Genomic DNA, 26,955 nt, shown 5'->3' on the forward strand with positions numbered 1-26,955 from the left:
TTTCTCTCACAATATTTTTTTACATTGCTGTAAGCGACACTCTAGAAATTGGAATGAACATCGGAAAACTTGGAAACATTAGTGGAAAGGTACTTTCAATGTAACCTTCTAGTCTTGATGAACATCTAACGATGACATTTATTGCCCACAAGACAATTTGTCGAGTTATATTGGTTTACCCTGTCCGTCCGTCCGTCAGTTATCCGTCCCTCCCGCATGTTTGTCCAGACATCTTCTCATTTAGTTTTCAGCAGGAACATATACTGTTCCCAGGTTTTCAAGCTACAACTTTTATATTGTGTACAGAGTCTTGGTAAATAGACTAAAGTTGTGCCTAATATTATAATTTTGATTTTCTTTAAATTTTACACAAATGACAAAGACATTGTGAAAGAAGAAACATGAGATTGGGAAGTAAAATTTAACTTTCAAAATACACCTTATCGCTATTCCCGCTTGACCCGAGAATCTGTCCTGCTCATATCCAGAAATCAACGCCACTTTGCTTATTTGAATATTATACTAAAGAAATCGAATACTGGTCACAGAAATTATATTGAAATGATAGGGAATTTTTAAAAAATGTCTGTTTTAACTTTAATTTAAGTGATAGACAGGTTGCCGGTACAGAAAATAAATATACACAACAATATACACCATTTAAACGAAACATAATGACTGTCGTTGCAAAAATCAAGGTTCCTGAGCTATTTTAGAAATCGAAGCGAGAGGCTGCTAACATTGCAACTTATAATATGCGTGTTTTAAAGATTTTAATGATATCAAGCCAGTCCAGTTCAAACTATTATCACGTGGTACAATTCTCATTTACATATGATGAATATTAATTAGCAAAAGTACTACTAATTTCTGGCTATGTTGAACTTTTGACGTCATACAACAATCACTTTTCCATTGTGGCGTCAGATATTTTCTATTATGACGTCAAAATTTTACAGGAACTTTTGTGATTTCCAGTAATGGCGGACAAATAGCGATAAGGTGTATTGCATAGCATTCTTTAATTGCATTTTTGAAGTCTACTTGCATACATGTAATTGTTAAATATTAACCTATAATTTTAGCATTCAAAGACCTTGCATAAATGTATGCAGCTTGGACTATCTTGCATTACTAAAAAATCCACACCAGTACAAACAAGACTGTTCTTCGATAGTTTCATCCAGCGACTAGATGCTGGTTATAACACGTTAGTATTATTTAAAACTTTTTATACCTTTATTCATTCATATGCTTCATATAAAATTCTGATTAAATTTAGCTTAAAATTTTTGTAAATATAGACTAAAATATATCTTATTTGCTGAATTTGAAGAAAAACAATAGTCATTGAAAAAGGTTAGAATGAAATTTGTTTCCAATTTGGTATATACATACAGAGAAATTTTATACCAACAGCCTGTAAGATTTGTAGTTGTCAATTGCAGTCCAACTAAAATTGATTAAATATTGAGATGATATGGCTCCATGCTCACATGTATACCCATAAATTTGGAATTGACTAACTATACAATTCAAAATAAGATACTTTCATATTCAGGAACAGCTATATTCAATATTGATCTAAACTGATAAATACTTGCAATTTATGTGGCAAAAATATGCTTCCATGAATTGGTTATTAGTCCCCTACCAATGAAGTTGAAGGGGACTTTAGGTTTGCACTCTGTCCGTCTGTCTATTCCAGCCGTAAGTCTGGCAAATCAGTTTTTCACACTTTTTTCTTTGTGCTTGAAGATATTGATTTAATATTTGGTATATAGTTTTATCATGACCAGTTAGAGTCTAGTTTGAATTATCTTCCGGCCTGATGATTTTGTGCAGAGTTATGGTCCTTGGACTTTGAAAATTAATGCAAGTAATCAGTTTTCCGCTTTTTTTCTCGTCACGATTGAAGAACTTGATTTGATATGTCAAATTGGAATTTTGTTCTGGTCTGATGAATTTGTGCAGAGTTATGTTCCTTGGACATAGAAAATTCAGGCAAGTAATCATATTTCTGCATTTATATGGCCCTGCATTAAAATTGTCGGGGCCATATAGTTTTACCCTTATCCGTCATTCCTTCATTCCGTCATTATGTCATTCCATCATTCAGTCACAAACAGTTATACAGTCTTTTGTTCTAAGGCCTTCACATATTCAACTGATTTTTAGTATGTGAGTCTACTATGATGAGTTACAGATCAAGTTTACGACTAGATGCTGGTTATAATATATGATTTTTATTATGTAAAAGAAAAACAAAGGAAATGGGGTATTCATCCATGACATAAAAATCAGAACATTCACAGCAAAAAAATACCCATAAAAAGCAGAGGAACAGCGCTTTTATTGCTGTTTTTCATCTCAAAAGTCACAATAAGGCCTTCAACACAGGGCAAAAAACACTCTCACCTCACTGCAAGTTTAAAACAGCCCCTAGCACCGGCTTGAGTGGAATTCCTTGCCAAAAATAATTTGGTTAGACCTTGTAAGATTTAACACCACCAAATCAGGTCTACTATGATGAGTTACAGATCAAGTTTACATTTGGTTCCGTTTTTTGCCGAAACTACAGATATTGGACTTTGAAATTTTCATGAAAATAGCAGTTATACAGACTTTTATTCTAAACGCCTTCACATATTGAGCTGATTTTTGGTATGTCAGTATACTATGATGATTTACAAATAGAGTTTATGTTTCGTTCTGCTCCATTGATTTTTGTTCAAATTACAGGCTTTGGACTTTAAAAATTTCATGAAAATATCAGTTATACAGACTTTCATTCTTAAATTTCCACTCCTAAAAATGGCTTCAACCTTTTTTTGCACACAGGGTCATTCGTGTCGTTCTGACACATCTAGTTTTTCATCATGCTTCGAGATATTGATTTGATATTTGGTAGATAGCTTAACCATGACAAATTACAGATCAAGTTCCAATTTTGTTTGGTTCGAATGATTATTTTGCAGAGTTGTGGTCCTCAGCCTTTAATAGAAAATTCATGCAAATAATCAGTTTTCCACACTTTTGTTTTGTCATGTTTGAAGATATTGATTTGATATTTGTTATATAGTTTACACCATGGCAAGTTATAGATCAAGTTAGCATTTTGTTCCAGTACAATGAATTTTTAACCAGTAGGGTACTATGTATTGCCATGCAATACTCTCAGAATGCTTGTTACAATAACTCTTTCTTCTTTAGGTTTGATATTGATCGATATAAGTTAGTTGGTCCAGATAGAAATTGTGCTGAATGGTTGATGAAATGTGGTGCTACGATCAAGTTTGAAGGTCATAATAATCACATTTTAGAGTATAATGCTTTGCCATCATCAAATTTTGATAAATATAAAATAGAAGAAATTGACTTAACAGACTCAACTGTTATGTTAAAAGGATTTCCACATTTACGTATGTATATTTATATTGTTTTGCTTTTTATGTTGTCTGCATTTAACTTTTTATGACTAAGTGTGACATCGAACTGTTGTACTATTGTGAAATTCAACTTTTCACTTATATTTGTACCATGTGATAAAGGGAGAAGCAATAACTGTCGTTTCCATGTATCAAAATATTTCCATCAGTCAATCAATCAAATTTCATGATGTAAATACAATATTGGTGTGGTCACTTTTACAAAATATCTGCATTTCTTTATTTTTTTGTTCATTTTTAAGATTTTTTTAAAATACTTTGACATTCAGGGTGTTAAAATGCTGCATGCATTCCTGTAGTAGGAATGATGATTTTATGGTGTAAATGCCATACATGTGCTTTGTCAAGGCAAGCTGGACAAAATATTCTGGTAAAAGAATAGAATATGTATCAAACAATGAAATTTGTACCATAGCCTATGCTTCAAAATTGTAATGTATTGTAATTACATAAGGTATGCATACTGCTGGAAATTCATATCTAGGTTTCAATCAACTACAGATGAATGCCTGGAAAGGAAAATTGTGTCAATTAACATGGAATTAATACTGTTCAAATTGAATTTGTATAACATGTTTTTAAGTGTCAGAATATCTTTAAAATTTATATATTTTGCCTTTCAGATAACTGTAAACATGTAAAGAAAATTGTAATACACAATTGTAAATATTTGTGTGACAGTTGTATAGCATATTTACCTGAACTTAAGAGTACTTTGGAACACCTACAGATCAGTAGCTGCAGATATATCACATCTGAAGGGTTGATACCCATCACAGAACTTGTGTAAGTATGACAGATTACTGTAAATTCAGAAATTATCCTGAGGTTTTTATACGACCGCAAAAAAAATTTTGTGGTCGTATATTGGTATGACGTTGGCGTCGTCGTCGTCCGGCGTCGTCCGAAGACACGTTGGTTTTCGCACTCTAACTTTAGTTTAAGTGAATGGATCTCTATGAAATTTTACCACAAGGTTCAATACCATAAAAGGAAGGTTGGGATTGATTTTGGGGGTTATGGTACCAACAGTAAAGGAATTAGGGGGCCAAAAAGGGGCCAAAAATAAGCATTTTTGTAACTTCCAGACATAACTTGTGTGTTAGTGTATGGATCTCTCTGACATTGTACCACAAGGTTCCATATCACAAAAGGAATGCTGGGATTGATTTTGGGGGTAATTGCCTCAAAATTTTAGGAATTAGGGGCCAAAAAAGGGGCAAAAAACAAGCATTTTTCTAGTTTCAGGACAATAACTTGTGTGTAAGTGTATGGATCTTTCTGAAAATGTACGACAAGGTTCCTTATCACAAAGGGAAAGCTGGGTTTGAGTTTGGGGGTAATTGCCCTAAACGTTTAGGAATTTGGGGCCAAAAAACACATTTTTCTAGTTTCCAGACAATAACTTGTGTTCAAGTGTATGGATCTCTCTGAAATTGTACTGCAAGGTACCATACCACAAAGGGAAGGCTGGGATTGAGTTTGGGGGTGATGAATCATAAGGGGGTTCAAAAAATTTGGGGGGGGGGGGGATTTTTTTTTTTTTTCCTTTTTTTTTTTCTTTTAAAATTTTCCATTTTTAGTTGGTTATTTCTGATTTATATTTAAAAGCAAATAATAATGATATGGTAGGAGATACACACCAAACAGGATGTATAAATTATTATATAAGTATTGTGCAATAGCAAGAAATTTTCAATTGCACAGTATTGCACAATAGCAAGAAATCTTCAATTGCACAGTATTGCGCAATAGCAAGAAATATCCAATAGCACAATATTGCGCAATAGCAAGAAATTGTCAATTGTACAGTATTGCGCAATAGCAAGAAATATTTAATTGCACAGTATTGTGCAAAAGAAGATACTTCGTATAAATTGCTTATTTCTTGACCAATTTCAATGGGGTTTTATTCTTGAATTCTTGGGGTTCTTTAATATGCTGAATCTAACCGTGTATTTTGTTTTTGGATTTTGGGCCCCGTTTTTAAATTGGTCCACATTGAGGTCCAAAGGGTCCAAAATTAAACTTTGTTTGATTTCATCAAAAATTGAATTATTGGGGTTCTTTGATATGCCGAATCAAACCGTGTATTTAGATTCTTAATTTTTGGTTCCGTTTTCAAATTGGTCTACATTAAGGTCCAAAGGGTCCAAAATTAAACTTAGTTTGATTTTAACAAAAATTGAATTCTTAGGGTTCTTTGATATGCTGAATCTAAACATGTATTTAGATTTTTGATTGTGGGCCCAGTTTTCAAGTTGGTCCAAATTGGGGTCCAAAATTAAACTTTGTTTGATTTCAACAAAAATTGAATATATGGGGTTCTTTGATATGCTGAATCTAACCATGTATTTAGATTTTTGATTTTTGGGCCCCGTTATCAACTTTGTCCACTTTCAGGTCAAAAGGGTCCAAAATTAAACTTTGTTTGATTTCATCAAAAATTGAATTCTTGGGGTTCTTTGATATGCTGAATCTAACCATGTATTTAGATTTTGGATATTGGACCATAATAGGTGAATGTCCAATTTAAAATTTTTAAGTTCTTAGACCACATTCATTCTGTGTCAGAAACCTATGCTGTGTCAAATATTTAATCACAATCCAAATGCAAAGCTGTATCAAGCTTGAATGTTGTGTCCATACTTGCCCCAACTGTTCAGGGTTCGACCTCTGCGGTCGTATCAAGCTGCGCCCTGCGGAGCATTTTATTATGAATGCAAATAATGCAACCAGGTTAGTAACCCAATAACAAGAACTCATATTCATAAATCTGATACATATATCTTTATATAGATTTTCCTGAAATCACAATAATCATTGTCACATTTTTGTTGAATCTTTAAAAATCGCAATAGTAAATGCATGCAATAATTTCTGAATTTACAGTACATAGGGACTTCTATTTTAAAAGAATATCAATGATTTTTTTTCAACTTTTTCTCTTTCAGTATCAGGAATAGTTTAAGAATGTTCTCTGCTGGTATTCAAAATAACAATATTTTTACAATTGAAGTTATTAAATAGGAAATTCATAATATACGAATCATATGCAAAATATTTGAGATACAAGCATTTAAAAAGCTTGAACTTTTTATAGTAAACATGGTAAAAGAATGTCTTTGAATTTTTCATATAAAATGTATGAAAAAAGAAATGAATATTAAATCAGATTCTGACAGAAATTAAACACAGGGACCTCGATAGATTAAGTATTTAAAAAAAATTAGCCAATTACAATTAGCCTGTTAGGAACACAATCTCCAATTATCCTCAAAGATCATCATTTCTGAAAAATTACAACCTACCTTTATTGATACTTTATATTTCATAAACAGTAAGCATTTCATTTAGAATACAATATACTACCTTCTTTCTTGAACTTTTACTCAATCATACTTACCAATGGCTTCATTTTGGACCCTCAACTTATCCATCACTTTGACCCATCTGAAGATTTTTTTTCAGATTTTATTCAAAAAATTTGCATTTCAACATCTTGGTCCCTATCAACTTATAGAAAAATAAAGAGATGTGGTATGATAGCCAATGAAATAACTATGATATGGATGTTTGCAATTATGTGTCACTGTACAGGCTTCAACAATGAGCAAAACCAATATTTTATAGTCAGCAATAAAAGGCCCCAACATGACAACATATGAAACAATTCAACCAACTGGATAATTTTTAACAAAACAATTTAGAAAAATAAATAACAGACACAAACCAAAGACAACCACTGAACCACAGAATCTGAGTCAGGGAGTAAATATTTTACAAAATTTCAATATTTTCTCTTATTTCCTTTTCATTGCTTTCTATATATATTTTTACTTTCTATATAATAGGATTAATAGTGTTGCTCATATTGATTTTTTTCTTGACAGGAACCTGAAAAAATTGATAATATATGACCTGCCTCATTTAGAAGAAAAGCATAAGAAACCATTACTGGATTTGTTAAAGGATGCTCTACCTAAATGTGACACAGAATTATTCAAACAATAAGAAATGAAATGTATCTGATAATTATATACATGTTTATATAATTGTTATGATAATTAAGGTTCCATATAAGATATGCAGATATCCTATAGCCAATCTGGCTGGGTGCAGGTCGTTTCGTAACCTGGTCGTTTCGTACCTAGTCGATTCGTAACTAACGATGTTGTTTTGTAACTGAGAGTTTTGTAACCTTATAACAATATATCATGATATGAGTTGTAGGTTATGGAAAAAATGTTGAATAAATATTTCTATTAAAAATATAAAAAGACTTATTGATATATATAACATTAACAAAGGACAACATAATGATGAATCTCAAAGAAAGAAAAAAAAAATGAGTAAGTTAATGTTCTAAAGGAAGACGATTTACAAAAAAAAGAAAGAAAAAAAAACTTGAAATGTGCCAACACCGGTACCAAGCCCGGGTGAAAAAGGAGGACGGTTATGCAATTGCATGTCAAAGTGAAGAAAAAAAAGTAGAAAATAATTATTTTTTTCAGGTCATGTGCCATTTTTAATCCTCTACTTAATCCCTTGACCCCTTATTACTTATAATCACCTGTCAATAGCTGTCATAAAACCATTAAGGTTCAACACCAGGCATATTCACCAATTAGCCAAGAATTAAATAATTTAAAACAGTTTTAAATTATTACAATATTGTTATTATTTGATGCATACTTTGATCATTTTTCAATAAAAAAAATATATTAAGTATGCAGAACTGTGATAAATAAATAACTTTTAGTTTAATTAAATTATTTCCTGTATTATATGAAAAAAAAAACACTAAGAGATCTACACTTCCAGAGACAATACTAGTGAATTAATTTATATATATTGCCTTTAACTGTTGAATTAAGACAAAACTAATAGAGACACACTTTAAAACCATATATAATTACACCAGGTATGAAACGTCTCAGTTACTAATCGACCTAGTTATGAAACGACCAGGTTACGAAACGACTAGCATTCATCTGGCTCTATGTCACCAATCTGGATGTTTAGATGGGACAGAACTCTGAATTAAACGTATACAATCAAACCATACATGTGAATACGATTTGCTTAAGGAATAAAACACCATCTTAAACGTCAACCATTGACTTTTCACATGTAATTTCCCCTTAACAAAAAAAATTAATTAGTTCTGAAGTGAAGCCAATAAATTCTATTTTAGTCACTAAAGTACACTTATATAGTTCCTATGTAAAGCAACCATTTATAAAACATTTTCATTTTGATTTAAAGCAAAGGGGTAAAATATCATTTTTAAACAGTATCTTATGCTTGTGGAAGTAATTGATTAAAATTCATCACAGGCTATGTATCAATATTCAAGTTGATTTCCAACCCCCCATTATTTTCAAATTTATACTAAGGGAGAGGACTTAATCTTAAGTTATGTAAAATTAACTGTTAACTTGATTTTACTTCATTTAAATAACAAAACTCTGTTATGATAAGATCTACAAAAATAACAGCCTTTTTAGAGCTATTTTCCTAATGCTTGTAGTCTATAGGTTTGGTTGGCTTGCTTGCTTTGTTTGTATTAATGTTTGCTCAAGCATTGTAATTAAGATTGACATCTGCAATCAATAGATAGTAAGGCTTCAGCTTGTACTTAAATGTTATTGGATGTTAAGTATAATACAGAGTATAATGTATACAAGCTGAAGCCCTGCCTGTCTATTGATTGCAGATGTCAATCTTAATTACGATTCTTGAGTGACTATTTATACAAACAAAGCAAGCAAGCCAACCAAACCTTTAAACTACAAGTATTAGGAAAATAGCTTGAACCGAGTCACATGTATCCCTTTCAGTGCTTGAAAAGAGAAATACTGCTTTTTGTGATAAAAAAAGAGTTAGATTAGCTGACTTATAGCATAGACAGTACTTTGATTAAATAGAGTTACGGACATAAGAAATTTTGGGTTTTTGACTCCTTTTTTCTTTTTTTTTTTGTATCGAGTTCATTTTGGCATAATTTATAATTTTAGATACTGATTTTTGTTCCCCGCGTAACATGTTCCGGGGGACATGGAAATACCGGGCGTCTGTTTTTCCGTCCATCCATCCGGTCTTGTTAGCACTCTCTCAGGTACAATTCTTGCCAGATTTTTATAAAACTTATGCTATAGGTAAATATCAGCAACATCTCGGACAAGTATTATAATGGTGGCCGATCGACTTTTTTTAAAAGAGTTATGCGCTTTGGAAATATTAAATATATGGAATATGGCCTTGTTAGCACTCTCATCACGAGTACAATTCTTGCCAGATTTTTATAAAACTTATACTATAGGTCGATATCAGCAATATCTCGGACAAGTTCTATAATGGTGGCCGGTCGACTTTTTTTTAAAAGAATTATGACCCTTGGAAATAATAAATTTATGGAAAATGGCCTGGTTAGCGCTCTCACGGGTACAATTCTTGCCAGATTTTTATAAAACTTATACAATAGGTTAATATCAGCAATAACTCGGACAAGTGCTATAATGGTGGACGATCGACTTTTTTAAAAGAGTTGTGACCTTTGGAAATATTAAATTTGTGGAAAATGGCCTGGTTAGTGCTCTCACGGGTACAATTTTTTATATAACCTATAGTATACTATAAGTAATGCCCTTGAAGGTCTGTTTGAAATATTTTGTATACAATAAAAAAAACTTGTTTGTCCCCCGCGCACGCTTTTTATTTATAAATTGTTTTAAAGAACAACAAAAAAATAGTTTTTTTTTTTTTAGTTATTGTCCCTGGATAGATAAAATATGTGCAATGCGGGGGACATTGGAACTCTGTTCTTTTATTTTTATGGAATTACAACCATTGAAATGAAATTTTAGTATATTTCTACCTTTTTTTTTGTTATGGATTTTGATATGGAGCAGCTTTTATATATATCATATCATAAGGAGTTACAAATCAGATTCGTTGATAACATTTAATGGTTAAATGGCCCATGGATTTGAATTTTTTCCTGTTTTGATATAAGGTGTGCTGAATTTTTATTATATGTTGTCATGAATGTTATTAAGAGTGATAGAATCTGCTAGTTGACTGATAATTATAAGTGTTGTGTGCTTGTTTATTTGATATGAATGATTTATAGTCAATTTTGAAAGCAGTACGCTTATTTTGTACATTTTTGATTAAATTGACTCTAAATAAAGCTTTTTGACTGACTTACTTGTTTGCTTTTTCTTTGAGTTGGTATTTGTTTTTTATGCCCCTGCCGAAGCGGAGGGGGCATTAAGTTTTACCCTTTTCCATCCGTACGTCCCAAAATTGGTTTCCGTTCTCTAACATAAGTTTGCTTCAACCAAATGTTATCAAACTTATACACAATGTTTATTACCACAAAACACAGATCAAGATTGAATTTTGGTGGCGTCACTTTAACCGTTCTAGAGTTATGCTCCTTTATAAATGGAAAAATTGCAAAATTTTTCATTTCCGTTCTCCAACATAAGTTTGCCTCATCCAAATGTTATGAAACTTATACATAATGCTTATTACCACAATACAGAGATCAAGTTTGAATTTTGGTGGCGCCACTTTTACCATTTTAGAGTTATGCCCCTTTATAAATGGAAAAATTGCAAAATTTTTCATTTCAGTTCTCTAACTTAAGTTTGCCTCATCCAAATGTTATGAAACTTATACACAATGCTTATTACCACAATAAACAGATCAAGATTGAATTTTGGTTGCGCCACTTTAATCGTTCTAGAGTTATGCCCCTTTATAAATGGAAAAATTGCAAAATTTTTCATTTTCGTTCTCTAACTTAAGTTTGCCTCATCCAAATGTTATGAAACTTATACACAATGCTTATTGCCACAAAACACAGATCAAGTTTGAATTTTGGGGGCTTCACTTATACTGTTCTAGAGTTATGCCCCTTTACAAATGGAAAAATTGCTAAATTTTTCATTTTTTTCCAAAAATATCAATGTCATTATTCAAGTAATTTTTAAAATTGGAGTTATCTTCCTTTGTCCTTGATTATAGTTAAATCAACTACAATCAATGCTTTATACAATGCAATGTTTAATTTTGCCTTCCACTGATAAAACACAGATCAAGTTGAATTTGGGTAGTGTCACTTTAACCATTATTGAGTTATGCCCCTTTATAAATCGAAAGATTGCAAAATTTTTAGTTTCCATTCTGTAACTTAAGTTTGCCCCAACCAAACATTATGAAACCTTTACACAATATTCATTACCTCAAAACTAAGATAATGTACAATTTTTTTGTTTCCATTCTCTACCTTTAGTTTGCCTCAACCAAATTTATGAAACTTATACACAATGCTTATTACTACATAATACAGATTATGTACGAAATTTGGTGGCAACACTTTTACCATTCTTGAGTTATGTCCCTTTATAAACATAAAAATTGCTGAATTTTTCGTTTCCGTTCTCTAACTTTAGTTTGTCTCAACCAAATGTTATAAAATGTATACACAACCGTTCTAGAGTTATGCGTGTAGCGTCACTTTTACCGTTCTTCAGTTATGTCCCTTTATAACTATATGATATGCAAACGGGGGCATCATCTGTGTCCACATGTGGACACAATCCACATTTATTTTCTACGAGTTATGCCTCTTTGAACTTAGAATTTTTGCCTAAATATACTACTACAGTAGTTTGTCATCACAGCTCCTCGAAAACCATACAACAGAATTTCATAAAATTTTGAAGATAATAAGGACATAATATGTAGAAGTTCATATCCACAAGAAATTTTTATCAGTTGACTTTTGTAGGAGTTATCAGTCTTTGAACTTAGGAGTAAGGTGAGATTTTGTTCGCCCAGTGACAGTGGGGTATGTGCAAGGTTCATTAATTTTTTTGTTATTTGGAAAATTTGGTGTTGGGCAGATCTTTATAGCCTGTTAAATTTATTCAATACTTATCTGGACTTAATGTGATTTAGAGTTTGACATATAGTTGAAGACCATATGTCAATCTCAAGATGTCATTTGTTTTTTTGTGTTGTTGGCTTGCTGTCTCATTGACTTGCTTTTATTCATACCACTTGGGTAATCTTGTGCTTGCCTAGAGTGCTATATTTTATGGGTTTGAATCCCTGACCAGATAAACCAAAGATATGGAAATTGGTACTTGCCGTTTCTCAACTAAGCATGCAGTATTAAGAAGCAAGAGCAAACTGGTCAGCTTAGAGTCAGAATAATGTGTTTAATAAATGTGGTATATCACTGGTCAGAACTGGTTTAATTGCATGGAGAATTAAAGACAAGAGTGCACATGCTGAAATGTCTCGCCTGTTTTACTGATCATTGAATTCATTTTGAAAGTCTATAATATGAAGGTTTAACTACAAGTATCACATAAACTTACATTATCAATTATCTATGAAAATTGGGTCACGGTCAGATGAACTATGCCAAACAGACATGTACATCTTAGTTTCATTCCATACACCAAATATAGTGGTCCTATCGCTAATAGTTACCGAGAAACAGATCAAACAACAAAATCTTAACATTGACCAATAAACCATGAAAATGAGGTCTAGGTCATATGAACCCTGCCAGACAGACATGTACACCTTACAATCATTCCGATCACCCAATGAATATAGTTGACCTATTGTTTATAGTATCTGATAAACTGACAAAATTATGAATTTATCATAGGCCAATGAACAATGAAAATGAGGCCAAGGTCATATGAACCCTGCCAGACAGACATGTACATTTTACAATCATTCCTTACACCAAATAAAATTGACCTATAGCTTATAATATCTGAGAAATAGACCAAACCACAAAAACTAAACCTTGTCCAATGAACCATAAAATTGAGGTCAAGGTCAGATGAAACCTGTCAGTCGGACATGTACACCTTACAATCATTCCATACAACAAACATAGTTGCCCTACTGCTTATGTTCCTGAGGTACGGACTTGACCATGTAACTTTTAACCTTGATCTCTGATCCATGGAATAAGGTCGAGGTCAGGTGACCCCTACCTGACGGACATGTTAATATAAATAACCTATTACTCATAATAAGTGAATATTTCACTTCACAAAAAAATTGTAATTTTCTTTCAAGCAGTCACTGAACCATGAAAATGAGGTCAAGGACAATGGACATATGACAGATGGAAACTTTGTAACATAAGTTACCTGCACACAAGGTATGAAGCATCCAGGTCTTCTACCTTCTGAAATATAAAGCTTTAAACAAATAATTTGTTGCAGGCGAGACAATAACTGTATTGAGAGTAGTAAATGCTTATGCGCAGATGCATTAATAATTAATTCAGTATAAAAATTTCTAGTTTGACAACTTACTAATTATAACCTTATAAATATGACTATCTCATAAGAAAACTTTCCTCCATATTTTGTATTAATTGGTTATGCCATTCATAAGATCAACAAAAATTTCATATTTCTTTAACGGTGTAATGTAAAATGCTTAACCGACTGGGCATTTGTTTGAGCAATAAGCACCAACAACACTAATTCAGCAACTCTAAAGGAAAATTGCACTTTTGATATAGTGCCATGGTGTTTTCAGTTTCTCTTCAGCTTATGAATTTGGTATCTTCAACCTCTTTTTTCAGTTGTTAGCAATAAGTTTTTTGTTAAATTTAAGAACACTAAGAGCCTTGGTAATTGCATGACATTCTGTAGTTATTCAACAGTCCAGTGGAGAAGGCAAAAAAATAGGCAAATAAATATTTTAAGATCATTTAGAATTTTTTAATTTGTTTTTCTTTTTTTGTTTAAACTTCTTCCCCGTATCATTTGATGAAATGTTTTGTTTTGATCTCTTCATCTCTGTTGCATTTTTTGGAGTTTTCTTTTTCACTTTATGAGTAGTTGGATTTTTACTATCTACATCTGACTTATTCTTGGATTTTGATTTAAGTCTTCGTAATTTCTTTTTATCAACTGTAGAACCTTCTATCTTCTGTAACTTCATTTTACGAATGATATCCCTGAAAATAAACAATATCTCTTTGTTGAATAAAGGAGAAAAAAAAACATTGGAACAAAAGAAAATTATTTTTTTCTTTATTCCAATAACAATGACTAGGATATCTTCCATGCAGATGAAACATGTTGTTTGCTTTTTGTTTTATGATAGACCACTTATATTTTGAATAAATTATCATCCATGCATCTAATATGCAGTCTTGCTGTCTTTAGAATTATACATTGATTAAAGATGAAGTGTGTGCATCAGTTAAACAGAACTCAACAATAGTTTCCAGAAATAAACATCAACAAGTATTGTATGTGTGCCTTCAGTCATGCTTCAGCAAATCGTGAAATGATTGAATGGTTTAATCATTGATGGTATGTTGTATCTGCAATTATGTATCTAAGTTTGGTCTAAATACACATAATACAGCATAGACCATAAATTGGTGTTTTCTTATAACTGGAAAACAGGTGATTTGTATAGTTAAAATAATCCTTCATCAGTTTAATATTATATCTAGTCATTTGATCATCATGTGAGCAATGATGCACGCTGACATCATAGTAAACAATGACATACCTTTTCTTTTTCGCCTTTTCCAAATCTGCTTTCAGTGCAGTTGAAATATGTTCCCTCTGTGGTACTCTTTTAGCTAGTCTCCTTCTTTTTTTCCTATAAACATAAAATGTCAAATTGTACGCTATGTATCTTTTAAAGTAGTTTTGTACAAGGGATATAATATAAGTGAAACAAACTTATACTTTTAGAACAATAATAGCCTAACATGTTCTTATCTTTTTTTCTAATTACAGTGAGGAATAAACTACTATTATTCACTGAACTGTAATTAAAATATGTTATAGCCAAAACAATTTCAAAATTTTAAAGTGTTTACAGAAAAGTCTATTAGCCAAAACAGAAGTAATAGTTTATATAAATGTATCTTTAAACTTATGACATGATAAATAAAATAAAAAAAGTGCTATTTTCACTGAATTTTCTTTACAAGTAAGTCAGTTTCAGATAAGGTGTCAAAATTATGAAGATTTTGATCAAACTTATATGAAAGGTTTACACCGATGATTGGTTTTAATGAAACCAATCTTGATTGAATTTGAAAGCAGTGTTAAGGTCAAGTTACAGTAAATGGGCTATGTCACAGATTTTGGCAAAATTAGGCATACAACTTTGGCTTGTTGAACTAAAACTAAAAATTGAAGAAAAAAAATGCATTTATCTCCTTTATTTTCTGAAAATTACTATTAAATTCTTTCAAAATAGGTGAACATTTGTATGGAAAGCACATAAAATCAGTGAAAACCCATCTTAAATTTGTCTTAAAATCATCAAATCTTTAATTTCTAATACATGTACATTGATTTTTCTTATATAAATTGTTAACACAGACATATGTCTCCCCTTTTTGTTATTTTGATAATGCAAATGTAGAAATTAAAATAGCAATACTTTAACATGTAAGTTATGCAAATATTCAAAGTCAATGAACCATGACTGAAGGTACATGGCTAAACAATCGCCATGGAAATGAGATGTGTCAATGCTAATACAACTGTATACCAAATACCATTGACTTATCATAAGTTGTTCCCTTCAAAACAAACCTAAACACAAACATTAACTTATACTATGTAAAAGTAGGTATTATGGTCCCTCAAAATGTGACTTAGGTGAAAAATTGCAGAATATGTTTCTCATGCTTACAATATAAAGATGGTCATTATAAACCTATTTCATGAACAGATTTAATTAAGACCATGATTAGTTTTTTTAGCTTGATTCCATTTTTAACCTAATTTTATATCAGTAGTTCATGATATCCAAAAGTCTATCCCTGTATCTTTACTTACTTGGTGGGTTTTTTCATCTGTAACATATAGGGAGGTACTGGACATCCTGCTTCTACCATTACATTTGCTATACTTAAAAATTAATCAAGATGATGATGAAATGGAATATATTAGTATTTCTTTTAGCAATAAAATACCTTTTCCAAGTTATAACTTTCATATGCAGTAATATATCTACTTTCCTAATTTATGACTAAAAAAGGAAAATACAACTTTTAACTTAAATGCATTCAAAGGATTTTTATACGAGCGCAAAAAAAATTTGCGGTCGTATATTGGTATGACGTTGGCGTCGTCCTAAGACACATTGGTTTTCGCACTCTAACTTTAGTTTAAGTAAATGGATCTCTATGAAATTTTACCATAAGGTTCAATACCACAAAAGGAAGGTTGGGATTGATTGTGGGGGTTATGGTACCAATAGTTAAGGAATTAGGGGCCAAAAAGGGGCCAAAAATAAGCATTTTTGTAACTTCCAGACATAACTTGTGTGTTAGTGTATGGATCTCTCTGACATTGTACCACAAGGTTCCATATCACACAGGGAATGCTGGGATTGATTTTGGGGGTAATTGCCTCAAAATATTAGGAATTAGGGGCCAAAAAAGGGGCAAAAAACAAGCATTTTTCTAGTTTCATGACAATAACTTGTGTGTAAGTGTATGGATCTTTCTGAAATTGTACTACAAGGTTCCATATCACAAAGGGAAAGCTGGAATTGATTTTGGGGGTAATTGCCCAAAACATTTAGGAATAAGGGGCCAAAAAGGGGCCAAAAATAAGCATTTTTCTAGTTTCCAGACAATAACTTGTGTTCAAGTGTATGGATCTCTCTGAAATTGTACCACAAGGTTCCATATCACACAGGGAATGCTGGGATTGATTTTGGGGGTAATTGTCTCAAAATATTAGGAATTAGGGGCCAAAAAAGGGGCAAAAAACAAGCATTTTTCTAGTTTCATGATAATAACTTGTGTGTAAGTGTATGGATCTTTCTGAAATTGCACTACAAGGTTCCATATCACAAAGGGAAAGCTGGAATTGAGTTTGGGGGTAATTGCCCAAAACGTTTAGGAATAAGGGGCCAAAAAGTGGCCAAAAATAAGATTGTTTTAGTTTCCAGACAATAACTTGTGTTCAAGTGTATGGATCTCTCTGAAATTGTTCTGCAAGGTACCATACCACAAATGGAAGGCTGGGATTGAGTTTGGGGGTGATGAATCATAAGGGGGTTTAAAAAATTGGGGGGGGGGGATTTTTTTTTTTTTCCTTTTTTTTCAAAATTTCCATTTTTAGTTGGTTATTTCTGTTTTATATTTAAAAGCAAATAATAATGATATGGTAGGAGATACACACCAAACAGGATGTGTAAATTATTATAAAATAAGTATTGTGCAATAGCAATAAATTTTCAATTGCACACTATTGCACAATAGCAAGAAATCTTCAATTGCACAGTATTGCGCAATAGCAATAAATCTTCAATTGCACAGTATTGTGCAATAGCAAGAAATATCCAATAGCACAATATTGCGCAATAGCAAGAAATTGTCAATTGTACAGTATTGCGCAATAGCAAGAAATATTCAGTTGCACAGTATTGTGCAAAAGAAGATACTTCGTATAAATTGCTTATTTCTTGACCAATTTCAATGGGGTTTTATTCTTGAATTCTTGGGGTTCTTTAATATGCTGATTCTAACCGTGTATTAAGTTTTTGGATTTTGGGCCCCGTTTTTAAATTGGTCCACATTGAGGTCCAAAGGGTCCAAAATTAAACTTAGTTTGATTTTAACAAAAATTGAATTCTTATGGTTTTTTGATATGCTGAATCTAAACATGTATTTAGATTTTTGATTATGGGCCCAGTTTTCAAGTTGGTCCAAATCGGGGTCCAAAGGGTCCAAAATTAAACTTAGTTTGATTTTAACAAAAATTGAATTCTTAGGGTTTTTTGATATGCTGAATCTAAACATGTATTTAGATTTTTGATTATGGGCCCAGTTTTCAAGTTGGTCCAAATCGGGGTCCAAAATTAAACTTTGTTTGATTTCAACAAAAATTGAATATATGGGGTTCTTTGATATTCTGAATCTAACCATGTATTTAGATTTTTGATTTTTGGGCCCCATTATCAACTTTGTCCACATTGAGGTCAAAAGGGTCCAAAATTAAACTTTGTTTGATTTCATCAAAAATTGAATTCTTGGGGTTCTTTGATATGCTGAATCTAACCATGTATTTAGATTTTGGATATTGGACCATAATAGGTGAATGTCCAATTTAAAATTTTTAAGTTCTTAGACCACATTCATTCTGTGTCAGAAACCTATGCTGTGTCAAATATTTAATCACAATCCAAATTCAGAGCTGTATCAAGCTTGAATGTTGTGTCCATACTTGCCCCAACTGTTCAGGGTTTGACCTCTGCGGTCGTATCAAGCTGCGCCCTGTGGAGCATTTTATTCTGGGTTAACCTTCATCGGCAACGTTCAAACTCAAAAATTTTAAAGCGAAGGATGTACAATATGTAAAGATACTTGAATACGTAAGGAGCTATATGATCAAAAGGAACCTTAAATGAACAGCCTCTGTCCTAAGTCAGGAACCTTTTGTTCAGTGGTTGTCGTTTGTTGATGTGGTTCATAAGCGTCTCTCGTTTTTTATATAGTTTAGACAGTTGGTTTTCCTGTTTATTGTTTTACGCTAGTCATTTTGGGGCCCTTTATAGCTTGCTGTTCGGTGTGAGCCAAGGCTCCGTGTTGAAGGCTGTGCTTTGACCTATAATTGTTAACTTTTTACACATTGTGACTTGGATGGAGTGTTGTCTCATTGGCACTCATACCAGGGCTTCCAAAACAGTCATATATTCCGGACTTGACCGAAACTTTCATAAAAAGACCGGTTGCTCTCAGCCTCAAATGGTCAAATAGAATTGGTGTGCCACATTTTGTTATTCAAGGCATTTTCATGAAACGGTCATTTCAATTTTTACCAACTATCGATCGATAAAAATGTCCGTTTGGGGCTTTGGGCATGTCCGTTTTGGCATTTTAGTTTATAATTGTGGCAATCTATTTCACAAAGATATTTCAGTCATAATTGGGTTTAGTAAAACAGAAGCAGCATATTTCAGATACTTTGAAGTGTCTCAGTTAGTCTAATCCTCTGGGTACATAAATGTACGGCTTGGTCTTTAGCTTGTGTACATCAATAAAAAGTAGAAAAAACACGTTTTCTTTTATTTAAATAACAACAAGCTGTCAAACAATTATCCCTTCAATAAGTTATATTGAAGCCATAAATCATTCACTGATTACAGGTTTGTTACCTTTGATGAGGTGTCTTTAGCTGGTCTTTATCAATAGAATTAATGATGCATAACAATGTACATAAAGGTAATCAGGTAAACGAGGTCAAACATGTAAGCGTGTATGGAACAACATCCTATTTAATTACGCTTTATAGATATTATTTTAAATGAGCATTCAGTTTAAAAAGTATCCTGATATTTAAAAGTTATTCTTCAAATAAGGATATTTATAAATGAATAAGTATGATATATATTATTTTATTTAACACTGTACATCGTGTTAAATACTGGGGTACTCTCAAGGGGAAAATTTACTAAAATATATAGGAAAAACACCGAGAATAGCTTCGCTTGGGTATACCAAGCTGAGTTGTCCAATAAATAAGGGGGGCGTTCTCTATTCTTGTTTTCATATTAAAAACTGTTTTTATAATTAAAATCATAAAGAATAATATCCAATCATGACAATCTCCGACTGTTATAAAGACTTTGTCTCAAATTGAACTTTACAAATCTGCCATCATGGGCAAACGTAAACGTGACGATTCCGATCAAAATTCGAAATCTGCTAAAAATGTCAGCCGTTGTAGAGCATGCTAATAGCAATGACCACATTCAAGCTCTTAAATTAGAGACAGCTTCCAAAAGTAATCCAATTGTATCAGTATTTGAGAAAGTTCATGAAAAGACTGACAACGCAATGTGCACCTTGTTCCGTAATGCTTACTTTATTGCTAAAGAAAACTTACCAATGGACAAATTTCAGTCAATAAATGATTTAACTAAGTTAAATGGTGCCGTGATCACTTCTAAATTATATATATTATAACTTATGAGGATAAGCTTAGTAGGTGTAGATGTTAAAGACTTTGACCCTGTTCCTGCTATCCGCAAATGGCAATCCGTTCGTAACCGCCATGTTTATCAGAACAATGCATTTAGCAAGCTCATGAATGTAAAATCTTAAATTAGACTAAATGAACTCTAATCTTGTGCTGTGATCTGTGCTTCTTTTCAATGTGCTCATTGTAATATTTATTGCGTGTGTTTGTCAACATTGTGCTCTTCTGATATTTTATTGTTGTTATATGCTTACATAAAATATCATGTTGTTATTCATTAAATTATTTATCAACTGAGTATGTTTTTATTTATTCCTTATTTTCTAAATCAGGTTGGAAAATTGTACAAAGAAAAATGTTATCACTGTTCAGTAGATTTTACACGGTTTAAAACAATATCCTTCATTGGGCCTCCTCAATGTTATCTATAAATACCGCATCAGTTGTAAAAGTCACGTGGTCAGGTAATCAATACACAAAAATAAAAGTATCACGTGTATTGATGATCAAGTTGTACTGCAATTAAAGCCAACATCAACAGTTTCAAATAAGATGGCCTTAATTTACAAAGTGTTAAGTACTCACAGAGAGAAGATAGATTATATAAACAGAAACAAAAACATGAGAACAGTCAGGTACTGAAGCTGATTGATGCAATGATGGTTACTGTATTACGATACACAGAAAAATGACACAATACCGAGGATAATATTTTATTTATTTTTAGAATGAAAAAAACAAAACAGTTATAAATAATTTTATTGCATATAACACTACTAATTATTTAGACACATATATCAATTTATGCATCCTCTCAGTTACATTTAAGTATCCAGCTGATCATTGACCGTCAAAAATATTTCTTTGAAAAATGTCCGGCTGTCGTCAGGAAATTTTGGAAGCCCTGACTCATACCACGTCTTCTTATTTCTAGCCAAAGCCAAATAAAAAAAAAATTGCTGGGTCTTTATAATTCATACTTATCTATTGAGTGTATACTAATTTTGAAGTTCAAAGACAAATTGTTGAATGACACATCTTTAAATTTTTGAATATTTACATTTTATAGAAAAAATGACACAGAATTTAGAACTAATACCTTCTCAAATTTATACGATCATCCTCTGTGAAAAATGTGATTGCCTTTCCAGACCTTCCAGCTCTGCCTGTCCGACCTGTATAATTAAAGTTATAAACTATTTCATTTATAAATGTATCTTTGCAATAACTTTGTCCAATAATTTAAAATAAGTGATGTTTAATACCATAACAACAGTTTTATAATGTTGTCGAAACATCTGTTTTAAATGTGTAACTTTTGGAAAATATATAATGTGCTGATTGTTGTCTTCCATTACTGACAAAAGTGTTTTGTATTTTAATCTTGAATTATCACTTCGCCAAAGAATTCTTGACAGAGATTATATCCTGTGTGTCAGAAATATTGCTATATTTTTATTATATCTTCTTTAGTGACAAAAACTTTAACATAAATATACTTGATTTTATGTTAGAGATTAAGTCTTGCCCTGGAATTTTTTAATTCTAAAATATTATACAATCCTTTGAAATAGTATAGGAAAAATTATCATTATACCCCCATTCTGATGTAAGGGTATACTGGTTAACCTCTGTAAACTTGTCCAATGAAATTTTTGTCACATTTTTCTCGACAACTACAAATTGGAGCTTCCTAAAATGTGTTAACAAGCTTCCTGTGAGCATGCTATAACAGTTGATGCGTTTTTACATGAATCATTCAAAAATGTCTTGTTTATCAATACTTATATTCTTGCACATAATGAACATGTATGAAATTTTCGTCAAACTTTTCTTCTAAGAAACAATGAATCAGAGCATCATTAAATTTGGTATCAAACTTCATGAGCCAGCTATATCATGTGATGCATTTCAACATCCATCGCTCATCAACTTCCAGTTTACCTAATACTTTTATATAATTAAAGCAGGGGTATCAATAAACAAAAATTGTCACTGTACATCTTGATTATCATTTAATTCTGTACATACATGCAGTTATGTAGAAATATTTGTAGCCTTTTTCATGGTGCAATTATCTTCATTAGCCAAATTCTCATATGAGCTCATTTAAAAAGAGAGGTTTAAGATACCAAAGGGGCATCCAAACTCACAAGTTGAAGACAAACAGACAAAACTATGTGGCAAAATTACATATTTGTAATCTTTTTCATGGTGCAATGACCATCATATACAATGGCATGATTTTTATATGAACTCTGCAGTTTTCTTCTTTAATTTAAAATAAGTTAAATAATAAAAGACCACAATTTCTATTTCAAATTCTTCACTAATTTTACACATAATCTATAATTCAACTGACCTATCCGATGGATATAAGTTATTGCACTGTTTGGGAAATCATAATTAATGACTAGGTTAACTCCCTTGAAATCTATTCCTCTACCCATAAGTTCTGTACAGATCAAAATCCACACTTTACCAAGACGAAATTTCATTACCACTTCATCTCGCTGTAAGCATAAAAGAATAAGTTTTCAGGGAATCTTGCCTTCCTTCAGCATTTAATATCACTCAGAAAAAGTAAACATATTAACAATACAATTAATTACAATATGATTGAAAATGCTTCACTTCAATCTTCTCCTTAATAGATTGACCTTACTGCATTGTACAATATGGCAACATCAAAATTTGCATTGATTGCTGAACAGAAAATATAAGTATCTCTGTCAGTTTATACACCAACATGTAAAACATCGTGGTTTAAAAATCACATGCGAAAGTCAACAAGATTATACAAATTATACAAGAAAACAGTTTCTCTGAACCTTTTTACAAAAATTATATACAAAACAAAATTTACCTGATTGATTATTGCTAACATGTCTAAGGGATGAAAAATTGCTTACCTGCATCTGTGTTTTGCCTGAATGTATAGCATCAACATTCATACCGTCATATATCAGCTCATTAAACAACTCCTGAGCTCTTTCTTTAGATTGTACAAACACTAGTACTGGAGGCTGAATACCCTATAAAGAATAAAAAAAAAATAAGCAAAAGTCAAAAATGAAGATATGATAATTTTTTAATACGAAATGATTCTTTTCATTACAATAGAGGCATGTAAATGCAGGCAGAGACAACAAATTTTTCACAAAATATGGATTTCCTTAGATCTAAATTTAAACAAAATGTTATAAGCTATGTCCTGTAAAGTAAACTCCATTTGGACACAAAAAATATACTCAGTGGCCGTTATAAAAAATAAATGGAGAATGTGTCTATGGGCCACAGATGGTTGAAGGAAACTAAAGTTAGAGAACGGAAACCAATTTTGGGGACTTACACGTCGGACGGGACGGACAAGGGTAACACTTAATGCCCCCTCCGCTACGGCAGAAGCATAAAAAGTATTGTTAAACAGGAAGTGACTACCAGCAGTTAAAAAATCGCTTACATGGTTCAACTCAAAATCATGAAGTTCTTGACCAAATTTTAATCCATCCTTAATACAAAAGCGGAGAAATATGTAGTGAAAATTGCATGAAGGTCAGATGCATGAAAAAGATGATTACAGTTATTGACTCTCTCAGTAAGTTGGGTTATAATAAATTTATTTTTATCAATTTTAAACTTATCAAATAAATAAATATGTTAATACTGGAAACTGTAAGCTCCTAATAACATAATAACTCAATTCAGATGAAACTTAAATGAAAAAGATTTTATTTAATTCAGTTATTTGATTTCAAATAACTTGCGAATCAACCTCAAATGAAAGTTAATCTTAGATAGTCCAAGTTTATGGAAAATTTAGTCAATTAAGCTACATAATATAAGAAAGATGAGATGATGTTTTCATACAAATTACTTACTTTACGTATTATTTCCCTGATAGCAAATAACTTTCCATATTCTGTTCCAACAAACTGTAGCTCTTGTTCTATTGTCTGTGTTGCTGAATTCCTGAAATATCAATTAATGTTCTTTTGAATTAAACTGATTTTTAGCCACTGTATGATTTCTTGAAAATCAAATACAGTGTTTCTAGGGAAGTGTATAAAAGCATTTAATATATATTGTTCTGTTACACTACTGTCCCAGGTTAAGGGGAGGGTTGAGCACTCACAAACATATCAAACCCCACCACATCCTTAATGTGCCTGTCCCAAGTCAGAAGCCTGTAATACAGTCATTGCCATTGGTTGCTGTCTGCTTTATTTATTTTCCTTTGTTGATTTTAGCATCAATTGTGTCATCGGTTTTCTCTTTGAATTGTCTCACATTTTGTAGCTTACTCAATGGGTTTGCTCAATGTTGAAGGCCAAACAGTACCCTATAGTTGTTTGCATCCTAATAACATGAATAATTTGGTGTCTGGTTGATAGTTGACAATCATACCACATTGCCTCATTTCTATATTATAGTCAGAAACAAAGCACCTACCTTGCACCCACATACACCTGTATGACATTGTCTAGATTCAGTCGGCACCATTCTTCAACATCATAAGCAAATGTAGCACTAAACATTGCTCTTCTAACATTCTTAGAATCACATGCCTTGTAAATTACAGCAAGCTGCAAATAAAATCATAAATTTGATTTAGTTTTGTTCGTAATTTTGATTTTTAAGATGTCAAAATTATGAAGAAGTAAATTTGTGAATAAATGACATACAATTTGTGATGTTTTAGCAATGATAAGCATGGAAAGTTCATTGAAAATGTCATCAAATCGATTACTTGGATTTTAAAGTATTTGTAAATTAAAATGGAGATAATATATATATTTTAAGCACTCAAAAACTACTGCTGGGGCATAAAATTTGAGAAAATCAATCAATAAACTCATTTATGACAGTCATTCGTAAAACATTTTGATTTAAGGCGGGAATAACTGCACAGCAATGTTGCATTCAGAATACATTGCTACTTTATAGCCCCAGAAAATGGAAATGGGATCCCTAGCTTTTCTTGTTCTAGCTCAAAAATGAGCTAATTGACCCCCCTAATCGACTATGTACTGCTAAAAGAATGCTTTATTTTTGTATGAGTTTGTACTTGGCAAGAAAATTGTCAAGAGTTTTTTTTATTATAAATGATTGTATGATTTCATATATATTTCATCACATTCAGCCTTCATTTTAGGGACTTACTTAAAAGTCTATAAAATGAAGGAACACTTTGCAAAAAACCAGTGGAAAATATCTCTTTCTGTTTGAAAGTTGACTAATTTTTCATAAAAGAATTGAAAAATGAAATTTGTGTTTTTACATTAAACATGCAAGTTGAAATATATTCAAAAGTAAGCCAAGGAAAGCGCATATCAAAATTTGAGTCAAAATCTTAAGGGAAAAATTAACGAGGAATCTTTTCTTTATTGTATGCCCTTAAATGCTGGAATGAAAATTTGGCTGTGTTTTATGATCAATATTACTATATTGCATTTGAATATCAATCCATGACAATCACTTATTTAACAATTACAAATACTTGTCTCCAAAATTGAGAATGGAAATGGGGAATATGTCAAAGAGACAACAACCCGACCAAAGAGCAGACAACAGCCAAAGGCCACCAATGGGTCTTCAACGCAGCGAGAAAATCCTGCACCCGGAGGTATTCCTCAGCTGGCCCCTAAATAAAATTGTGTACTAGTTCAGTGAAAATAGACGTCACACTAAACTGCAAAACATATAAATGAACTAAAATTAAAAAACATACAAGACTAAGAAAGGCCAGAAGCTCCTGACTTGGGACAGGCGCAAAAATACGGCGAGGTTAAACATGTTTTGTGAGATCTCAACCCTCCCCCTATACCTCTAGCCAATGTAGAATAAACACATAGCAATACGCACAGTAAAACTCAGTTTAAAAGAAGTCCGAGTCCGATGTCAGAATAGGTAACAAAAGAAACTAAGCAAAATGACAATGATACATAAATTAACAAAGGACTACTAGCAGTTACTGACATGCCAGCTCCTGACCTCAATTAAACTGATTGAAAGATTATGTCTTCATCATATGAAAATCAAGTACAATCCCTCCCGTTAGGGGTTTAGTATCATACCATCATAAAATATATGAGAAGAACATAACCCGTATCATGCCAACAACTGGTTTTAGAATAAATGTGTTTATTTCCGATGCAAAGACCCTATGAGTGAATCAATATTAATACCAAAATATGCAATCCTTAATGACCTGACAAGAGTATCGCAACTATATCCTTTACGAATAAGTCTGTTTAAAGGTTTGTTTAGCCTTTGAGGTGAATGCCGACATTTTTGTGCTTTGTAAAGAATATTACCATAAAACATTGGAATACCTGAACGTATAAGATGTCTGCATGTTGATTTATATTTACGAATGATGTCCTTGTACCGATGATAAAATTTAGTAAATGTTTTGACTAGTTTGTGATATCGAAAACCCTGGTGTAATAATTTTTCAGAAATACAGAGATTTCTTTCGT

General features: G+C 32.0%; 2 protein-coding genes across 2 annotated transcripts in view; one reads left to right on the forward strand and one right to left on the reverse strand.

The window, feature by feature from the left end:
* Positions 1-38: 38 nt before the first annotated feature.
* On the forward strand, positions 39-9,173 carry LOC127698761 (ATP synthase subunit s, mitochondrial-like). Its single transcript, XM_052202430.1, has 5 exons — positions 39-89; positions 1,086-1,210; positions 3,214-3,422; positions 4,073-4,235; positions 7,343-9,173. The coding sequence occupies exons 1-5, from the start codon at positions 54-56 to the stop codon at positions 7,461-7,463; spliced, it is 654 nt and encodes a 217-aa protein (XP_052058390.1). The 5' UTR covers positions 39-53; the 3' UTR covers positions 7,464-9,173.
* A 5,029-nt stretch (positions 9,174-14,202) lies between these two features.
* Positions 14,203-26,955, reverse strand: part of LOC127737087 (probable ATP-dependent RNA helicase DDX52) — a 35,042-nt gene continuing 22,289 nt past the window's right edge. Inside the window, exons 9-16 of the mRNA XM_052247620.1 lie at positions 24,926-25,059; positions 24,355-24,445; positions 23,386-23,508; positions 22,836-22,986; positions 21,573-21,648; positions 16,319-16,390; positions 15,030-15,122; positions 14,203-14,463 (exon numbers count right to left, since the gene is read on the reverse strand). Of these exons, the coding sequence (XP_052103580.1) occupies positions 14,211-14,463; positions 15,030-15,122; positions 16,319-16,390; positions 21,573-21,648; positions 22,836-22,986; positions 23,386-23,508; positions 24,355-24,445; positions 24,926-25,059 (993 nt within the window). The 3' untranslated portion in view covers positions 14,203-14,210. The remainder of the gene's footprint in view (positions 14,464-15,029; positions 15,123-16,318; positions 16,391-21,572; positions 21,649-22,835; positions 22,987-23,385; positions 23,509-24,354; positions 24,446-24,925; positions 25,060-26,955) is intronic.

The sequence above is a fragment of the Mytilus californianus genome, unplaced genomic scaffold (assembly GCF_021869535.1).
Source record: "Mytilus californianus isolate M0D057914Y unplaced genomic scaffold, xbMytCali1.0.p SCAF_4, whole genome shotgun sequence".
NCBI lineage: Eukaryota > Metazoa > Mollusca > Bivalvia > Mytilida > Mytilidae > Mytilus > Mytilus californianus.

Excerpts from the sequence above, each read along its gene's own strand:
- LOC127698761 (XM_052202430.1), top strand. The coding sequence starts at position 54 with ATGAACATCGGAAAACTTGGAAACATTAGTGGAAAG. Across the intron at positions 90-1,085 it reads TTGGAAACATTAGTGGAAAG|CATTCAAAGACCTTGCATAA; the intron begins GTACTTTCAATG and ends CTATAATTTTAG. Across the intron at positions 1,211-3,213 it reads CTAGATGCTGGTTATAACAC|GTTTGATATTGATCGATATA; the intron begins GTTAGTATTATT and ends TTTCTTCTTTAG.